The sequence below is a fragment of the Myotis brandtii genome, unplaced genomic scaffold, assembly GCF_000412655.1.
Source record: "Myotis brandtii unplaced genomic scaffold, ASM41265v1 scaffold265, whole genome shotgun sequence".
NCBI classification, from domain to species: Eukaryota; Metazoa; Chordata; class Mammalia; order Chiroptera; family Vespertilionidae; genus Myotis; species Myotis brandtii.
In genome coordinates, this window is record NW_005360086.1 from 1,450,506 (window position 1) to 1,459,311 (window position 8,806).

General features: G+C 49.0%; 1 protein-coding gene across 1 annotated transcript in view; it reads right to left on the reverse strand.

Annotated features, from left to right (window-relative positions):
* The window catches only part of LRRC59 (leucine rich repeat containing 59), a 14,691-nt gene that overhangs the window by 5,645 nt on the left and 240 nt on the right, over positions 1-8,806 (reverse strand). Inside the window, exons 2-5 of the mRNA XM_005868177.2 lie at positions 7,056-7,115; positions 5,070-5,228; positions 4,715-4,819; positions 698-770 (exon numbers count right to left, since the gene is read on the reverse strand). Of these exons, the coding sequence (XP_005868239.1) occupies positions 698-770; positions 4,715-4,819; positions 5,070-5,228; positions 7,056-7,115 (397 nt within the window). The remainder of the gene's footprint in view (positions 1-697; positions 771-4,714; positions 4,820-5,069; positions 5,229-7,055; positions 7,116-8,806) is intronic.

An 8,806-nucleotide genomic window follows, 5' to 3' on the forward strand; every position in this document is an offset into this window, starting at 1 on the left:
GAGAGAGAGAGAGAGAGAGAGAGAGAGAGACAGAGACAGGCAAGGCTGGAGAAGCAAGCAGGCGTGGGCTGTGGCCGGTCTTGACGGCCATGTTACTGAGTTTGAGTTTCAGTCTAAGTTCAATTGGAAGCCATTAGAGGGTTTTAAACAAATAGCAGCATAATTGACTTGTTTTAAAAGATTTCTCTGGCTGCTGTGTGGAGAAGGACTTTGCAGAGAAGGCACACGCGTGGAGACCGGACATTGTGTCAGGAGGTACTGTGGCAGTCCACGGGATGGAGGCCTGATTATGGTGCTGGCCTTGGAGGCGGGGAAATAGTCACATACAAACGTGCTAACGGACTGGGTATAGGAGTAACAGGAGAAAGGAATCAGGACAACTCTCTATTCCTGGCTAGAATGACTGCAGGGATGTTGATTTCCTCTTCTGGGGAACACTGCGAGGACCTGTTTAGCCAGGCTGAATCTGAGATGCCTATTAACCCTCCAGGCAGACAGACAAGCAGTTGAACGTGACTTTGGAGCTCAGTGGAGAAACCAAGACTGGAAAGAGGTTCGTCAGACAAAGAGGATACTGTCTACCCCCACACTGTTCCCCACTTCTCTGCACGACTCCTCCACTGGATCCAGCTCCTGAAGCAGAACCAGTGGCTGGATCAGGGCCCGGAAGATGACTGGAAGAGGGATGGCCACCTACCGCGTTCTACTTCCTGCCGCCGCTGCCTCTCTCGCTCCTGATCCGCCTGCACGACCTTCATGTGCTGTAAAACCTGCAAAGGCAGAAGAGGGCGCTCAGGGACTCCGCGCAGTGGTCTACAGCTCCACTCTGCTCAGGGGAAGTCTCAAAGGACTGCCCTTCTCCGGATCCCAGATCAGCGCAAGCCCGACGCAGTGCAGAGCTAATGGAGCTGACCCTCCACGTGTCCCAACGTAGTGCCACCCCTGGAGAAGAGTCTAGGAGCCCCGCTCATTGTAGCTGTCAGGAAAAAAAAAACCACTGAACTCAGTGACAACTGGAATCTGTAAACCCCTGCCACTTACAGTCTCTGATGTGCACAAATTCATAATTCTTCATAATTCTCCCAGCAACTCTGTGACAAGCATGGACTACTCTGTGACGAGCAGGGACAGCAGTTCCCCAAGATGCTTTCCGGATCTCCCTCCTCTGGCTGCCTCAGGTTCCCCTCTCCTCAGTCCTGGGGAGTTTTCTTACCTAACTCAGTTATAAGACTGTGAGTTCCTAAGTGTAGGGACTATTGTCCTGTCTGTAGGCGAGCACAGAGCTTAGCTAAGTATAGGCATTCAATACATGTTTGATGAACAACTGACAGACTGGGTATAGGAGTAACAGGATTCCCATTTCAAAAGGAAGAAAACTGAGGCTCATAGGGCGATCTGTCCACACCTCGTGGGCTGGAAGCAGCACAGCCGGGAGGGCAGGTCGTCTGAGTTCCTAGACCAGAGCCTGTCCCACTCACTGGAGCAGAGGCAGGAGAGCTCGAGGAGAAAGGGAAGGAGCCATTCTGCCCAAACACCATACCACGCCAGTGCCCCTCGAATTCTCAGCTCAGTCACGGCTGACTTCTAATTTAAAAAACCTCAGAGATTCTCGTGATGGGCACGGTTAGGGGAGGAGGTAAACACCTTGTTATTTTTTTAGCAGCTGACATTCCTTGGATGTAGGGGACATAGTACAAGCTTGGAGCCCAATACAATCCTGACTCTTACTAACAGCGTGACCTTAGCAAGTGACCTTATCTTCCTCCTCCCTCCCTCCCTCCCTTTCTCTCTCTCTCTCTCTCTCTCTCTCTCTCTCTCTCTTTCTTTGACTAACCTTTCTGAGCTGATTTTCTCATCTGGGAAACAGAGATAAGACTTCTCTGGCCTGTTGCAAAGATTAAATTACATAACTTGTACTAGCTGCCTAACATAGCCCCTGGCATTATGTGTGCTCAATAAATACTGCTGCTTTTTTACTTCATCTTTCTAACCGCATGAATGAGGAGAGGAAAACCTAAACTATTGTAAATTACAACAGCAAATGGTCTGCATTTCACTACCGCACTAGACACCCTACAGGACTGACATGTATTCAAATGCAATTGTTTTACTTCGTGGGGACTTCAGACATACACACGCCCATCATGAGAGGGCTCAGGGGCAGGCCTGCCAAAGCAGCTTCCTCCAGGGGCCTGGTTTGAAGCCACAAGGAACCATCCTGTGTATCCCAGGAGTCCAATCTCTTCTCTCTGAAGGGAATCAACTTCCTAAAAATTGGCTTCTCAACGAGGAGTTACAGGATCTGGAGGAAGGTAAAGCATGAAGGAGACAGTCCCTGTGTCACTCTGAATTTTAAATAAGCATCAACCATTCAGTTGGTTTTGGGGAGTATACAGCTGGCTAATAAAGAGCTAGGAGGTTTAAGAGACGTCCCTTTACCTTTATAGCAGGAGTAACCTGTATCTATCTGAAAACACACCAAGTTCAGAAATGGGAGGGACTCTTCTAGTCTAGGCTGTAAGCCCCTAGAGCAGGGGTGGGGAACCTTTTTCTGCCAAGGGCCATTTGGATATTTATATCATTCACGGACCATACAAAATGATCAACTTGAAAATTAGCCTGTATCTGGGCAAACATTTAATTAACTCACACCTACTGCCTTAGCAGGGTCAGACCAAATGATTTCTCAGGCCTTATACGGCCCGTGGGCCAGACATTCCCCATCCATGCCCTAGAGCAGTGGTTCTCAACCTGTGGGTCGCGACCCCTTTGGGGGTCCAACGACCCTTTCACAGGGGTCGCCTAAGACCATCAGAAAACACATATATAATTACATATTGTTTTGTGATTAATCACTATGCTTTAATCATGTTCAATTTGTAACAATGAAATTGGGAGTCACCACAACATGAGGAACTGTATTAAAGGGTCGAGGCATTAGGAAGGTTGAGAACCACTGCCCTAGAGGGTAGATTTTGTCTACTTATCCCAGTTCACAGCATATAGTAAGCACCTGATGAACACTGTTGAACTAACAAATTATTCTTAAAAGATTCTTTACTATGTACCAAGCTGATCAGTTAGTATGACTATCCCATGCGAGGTGAGATCTAAACTAACTCATGGAGACTAGTGACCTCATTCTGACTGACCCAGGCCACTCCCCAGCAATGCCTAAAGGTGTGCTGCAGGAGACAGCTCAGGGGCGGCATGCCGGAGGATGGCGTAGTTACCACATCCACAGTGCACTGTGCTACCTGGGGCTTTGTCTGCAAGATATGTGTGAGTACTCCTCAAGACCTTCGCACTCAATAAAACTGTTTCTATAGGTCACAAACTGTACAGTATCAGCAGTTTCATATGGTTCAGTGTATTATTTGTTGACCAAATGGACAAATGAAAGGCCTGTGCACAAGGAGGGTGTCTAGTGTCAGAGATATGAACACAGACTTCCCACGGAGCATGTAGTTCCGAGAGGGTAGTCAATGGTAGCTACTACTGTTCTTCGAAACCAACGTCACTCCTAAAGCACCACGTTTTCAAAATGGGACTTCACTGATCACCTGCGGTGTCCTCAGCCACGGGCACACTGTCGCCTTGGTTACTTGGCTGCCTTAATTTTGCTGTTGGTTTCTTATAACAATAGGTGGTACAGATGATGGGACTATCTAAGAAGCCCTAAGCTAATGATAAGAAAGTCCATTACTCTCAAAATTCCTATAGAGACTCATCATACACACATTTCACTTATATTAGTTCTTGCTTTTAAAGTTAAGGCCTTTTTGTTCACCATCTAAGCAAAAGCCAAAGTCATCTGGTGCCCGGCCAAATGGTGATAATAGTTCCCAAAGTCATCTGGTGCCCAGCGGAAGTAGCAGCAATCCGTTCTGAAGCAGGAGGGGAAAATGACTAGAGGTGGGGATTTTTGAGAGATGGGAGTAGTGCTGTTCTTAGCCGTGTGAGGCGTCTTCAAGGTTATTGGCAATGTTTGCCTTCCATGCTGCCTTTATTTCCTCGCTATTTCACATGCCTCGACTGAAATCAAATGCCAGGTCTGCAAAGGATACATCTGTTTATAGCTATAAACTCACAAATATGGCCCTAGCCTGTTTGGCTCAGTGGATAGAGCATCGGCCTACGGACTGAAGGGTCCCAGGTTCGATTCCGGCCAAGGGCATATGCCTGGGTTGCGGGCTTGATCCCTAGTGGGGGGTGTGCAGGAGGCAGCCGATCAATGTTTCTCTCTCATCATTGATGTTTCTATCTCTCTCTCCCTCTTCCTTCCTCTCTGAAATCAATAAAGAAATATATTAAAAAAAAAAACAACCTCACAAATACGAACAATACCTTTATTATCAAAGTTCCTTTCTGTGACTCAGAAAGGCCACTGCCCCTAACTCTCTGGCCCCATTCAAACAACGGTGACAGTGAAATGTTGGATCAGGGAGGTCCTGGTTCCTTAAGAATGGAAGGCCTGTGGTAGAGCCAAAGTAGTATTATTCTACTACTTGTAAAGTAAACACAGAAACAAAGGTCCCTTTGCTTGCCAGGTTCATAGTAGACAAACGTACTGAGACCTTAGTACTTTAATCAACACACACCTATGGGTGCCCTGGAAGGGAAAACAAGAGGAGACAGAGGCGAGTCCCATGAGAGTCTGTGAAAGAGACACCAGTGTGTGTGTGTGTGTGGGGGGGGGGGGTGGTGTGCTTACCTTGTTGGCACACTGCTTACACTGCTTCTCATCCAGGCAATCCCCTGCCACTTTGGCCAGGGCAGGATCCAGGGGGTTATCCTTCAGGTCCAGCCACTTCAGGCTCTAAAGAGATGGGGCAAAAATAAAAAAAGAAAGAGATGGGGCATTGAGACTGGCTAAGCCTGAGTTCACACTCTGAGTCCCTCCAAGTGGAACAAAACGAGTAGGGAGAGAGCTCCTCTGCGTCCCAGCTGTAGGAAACACCATGAGGCAGCTCCTATTCCGGTCAGCCTTTCTCAAAGCCGTGGTCCAGGAGACCCTGAGACTCCCTTTGCCATCCCTGGCCATGAAGCATTGGTTCATGAATTGGTACCTTGAGCTGAGCAAAGCTGACAGGCAGGGTGACCAGTCTGTTTTTGAGGAGATCCAGGTGCTGGAGGTTGACCAGACGGCCAAAGTCGGCTGGCAGTTGCTGCAGTTTGTTCTTACTCAGGTCCAGCTTCACCAGGTGTGTGAGGCCACAGAAATCCGACTAGGACCCAAAGAGAGAACACCTCAGCCTGGGGCTCACACACTGGTGAACAGCCCAGGAGCCCCCAGCTCAGAGGCACCTACTAGTATGTGTAAATCCTGACTCTACTTTTTACCAGCTATTCCATCTCAAATGAAAATGGACATAATGAGCATCACTCCTGGTTGTATGTAGTGAGATGTGTATGCAAAAGGGCTGAGCACAAAGTAGGCACAAAATAAATGTGGGTCCCTTCACCCTCAGTTCTCCCTCTAACCCAGTGGTTCTCAACCTTCTGGCCCTTTAAATACAGTTCCTCATGTTGTGACCCCAACCATAAAATTATTTTCGTTGCTACTTCATAACTGTAATGCTGCTACTGTTATGAATCGTAATGTAAATATCTGATATGCAGGATGGTCTTAGGCAACCCCTATGAAAGGGTCGTTCGACTGCCAAAGGGGTCGTGACCCACAGGTTGAGAACCACTGCACCTGTCCTCCACATTGCTACTAGAGTGACTGGAGACACATTCTGTCCTCACACACCACCCTATGTTCACCTTTTATAGGAGCTGTCAAAACATAGTGAGACCATCCATTTTCCTAAGATCAAGTGCCCCTTGAATACCAGTGTTATTCTTTTTATTTTTGTAGCACTTAGCACAGGTGCCCTATGAAGGTTCTTTAAATGACTGGCTGAGGCACACCCTACCCATATCCTGGCTCTTCTTCAGCTCATGTCAAAACATCCCTCTTGTCATTAAGCCTTCAAGGTACTATTCGTATTCTCTGGGGACTTGTAAACGCCAAGGGATCTACGCCAGGGGACCTATGCCAGGGGATCTGCACTGCAGAGGAAGGCAGGACAACGGATTGAAAAGTACACGTGGGAGTGCTGAGTGACCATCCGACAAAGTGTACAGCAGGTGTCAGGTTGCAAGGAATTCTGCCCTTCTTTAATTCAGCACAAAATACTTCCTGGAAGAAGTGGGAGCTCAGATGCCTTTTCAGTATTAAAAGTGGTTCTTGATGAGCTGTGGGATGATGCTACAGACAATGAGTGAGGTCCAGGAGAATGCCGAAAAGGAAATGGACTAATGACCCATTGAAGAAACTGCCAACTCCTGAGACTCGATTCCTGAGTAAATGAGTGAATATCAGAGAATGGCAAGAAGGGACTTGGCCAGGGTAATGGATGGGAAAGGCAACAATGACAACCCACTTAGACCTGACTGCGAGGGAGCACTGCTATAGAGGAGAAAGCACATTACCCAGGGGAGGCTGAGGGATGAACGAGTCCAGCGCCTACACAGGTGCAGCAAAGGAGAATTGGTACAGAAAAATCAAAAGGATTTGACCATAGATTGGATGTGCTTATCTCAAGCAATTAAAGACTGAAAGGATAATGACACAGTAGTCCCATACGACCAGGCTTTTTCCTGTTCCCCATTAACTGTTGCACCAGGAAGCGGTTTATAAACAGCTTTCTCTCTGAAATGCAGAGCAATTTAATAAGTTCTCCAGTCTCCTCTATGCAATAGGGAGATAAACTATTTTACAAAGTAATGATATCAGGCAGAAAAAAGGGTGAGCCCAATAAGGGACTCAGCCAGCATCCTGTTGTTGACTTTAGTTTTCTGTGGCCTGACTTTCCCACTGTTCTAAAGAACGAGGCCCCTACCTTGCTTTCCTTCCCACTGAGATGACTCCACCCACAACATACTCAGATTTAGCTGAAGGCTGCCTGCAGGCCTAGCCTGAAACTATGCCTATGACACAACTTCTCCAAACAGGAAAATAAAGCATCAGGGCTCCAGAAGGAATTGTGCGTGCTTGCCAGTCTTACCGGGAGAGTAGTCAGTTTATTGCAGGACAGATCCAGTATGGTGGCCTTTGGAAGGGCAGCCTAGGAAAGGGAATGAGAACCAAACATCAAATCAACACATGAAATGATTCAGTGACATCTGCTAAGGAAGCATTTACCAGTTCCCATGATCAGGAAAGGCCTTTAAAAAAAAAATTAACACTAAAGTATAATGTTCCTAGGGATAGGAGAGGAAAAATGAGCCAAGCAACCAAAGCCTAGGGAAGAAGGCAAATAGACTATGTTTGGCTATGGAACATCCAAGAAAGGAAAACAGATTCTTAAGGAATTCTCCTTAGCATTTCTAGTATTTTCTCTAGCACCCTTCCTTATTCGTTTTAACGAAGGGACTGTGTCTAATATGGCTTTGCAATTTCTATATTCCCTAGTTCAGGCCTTCTGGGCTCTCAATATACATGTTCGCTGGTTCGTGACTGAATGAACCAGTAAACGAGTGTCTATCAGAGTGAAAATAAGGCCCTCAGGCCCCATCTCCATTCTCCCTGGTGTTCCTGACGGGAGGAGCTCAGTGAAACCCACCCTTCTTTCTCCCTAGGGGCAAGGCTGCGCTGACCAGATGCCTGGAGCACATGGTTCCCCACGGCAGTCCTAGGGCCAGGTGGAAACAAGGCTGGCCATCCTCCCGGGGTGGGAAAGAAGCCAAATACTCGGATAAAGGACCCTGGGCCAACCTACACTTTCCAGTTGTCAGAAAGTCCCAAGAATAAGTCTGACCACCTAAAAAAAGTTTTAGATTTTACAGTGGGAAGAAAGCCATCATACCTACATGTTTCAGCATCTGCTACCTGCCAAACAGTTCGCATCACAATCCTACCGAATCCTCATAACCTCTATGAGACGGGAACTATTATCACCATTTTATAAATGAGGAAATCAAAAAAAAAGAGGGGGAGCGGGGGGGGGGGGGGGGAGGGAAGTAGGTTGCCAAGGGCACTCAGCTATGAAGCAATGGGGAGCTGACATATGAACTGGGAATCCTGTGCTAGCCTCCACCCTACACAGCCAAGGCGGAGGGAAGGCTGGGTCCAGCGCCAAAGGCCGTGACAAAAGTCTACGTCATCCCAAGTGAGGCCGGCGAGGAGGGCGCAGGTGGGGCACCAGGTGGGAAAAGCAGGGATGAGCCATCTCACTCAGTCCACGTTGGCAACCAGTTGGTGTAATCTCCTAAGGGCCTCGGACCTCGGTCTCCTGGGTGGGAGGCTGGGAGTAGGGGGGCTGGAGGGGTGGGCCCCCGGGCAGCGGGGATGCGGGTCAGTTTCAGCCCAGTGGGCAAGAGACCTTGCCAACCAAGCAGGGAGGCCTCACCTTCTCCAAGGAAGGACGCCTCGGGGCTGGGGCGGCCGCCTGGGCTGGCCGGCTCCCTACGAAACCCTGGCTCCGGGCCACACCCCGGTCCACCTGGAGGCCTCCTTCTCAGACCTAGTCATTCATTCACTTGCTCATTCATTCTCCCAATACATCCAGCCACCGCTCCGTGGGTGCCTCCCGGGGGTCAGGCACGGCGCTGGGCGTCGTAAACCCCACCCCTATCCCCCCGATGGGGCAGGGGGAGATTGACTCTTGACCCGGGCAAAGCCAGAGGCCGGACCAGCAGCCCGTCGCCCCCAAACCCCATCCTTGAACCTGCGCCAAAGGGACACGTGTACATCTCGGAAGAGCCCTGGGACCGGACGCGGCCTCCCGGGGGGGCTCGGCCCCACCCCCCCCACCCG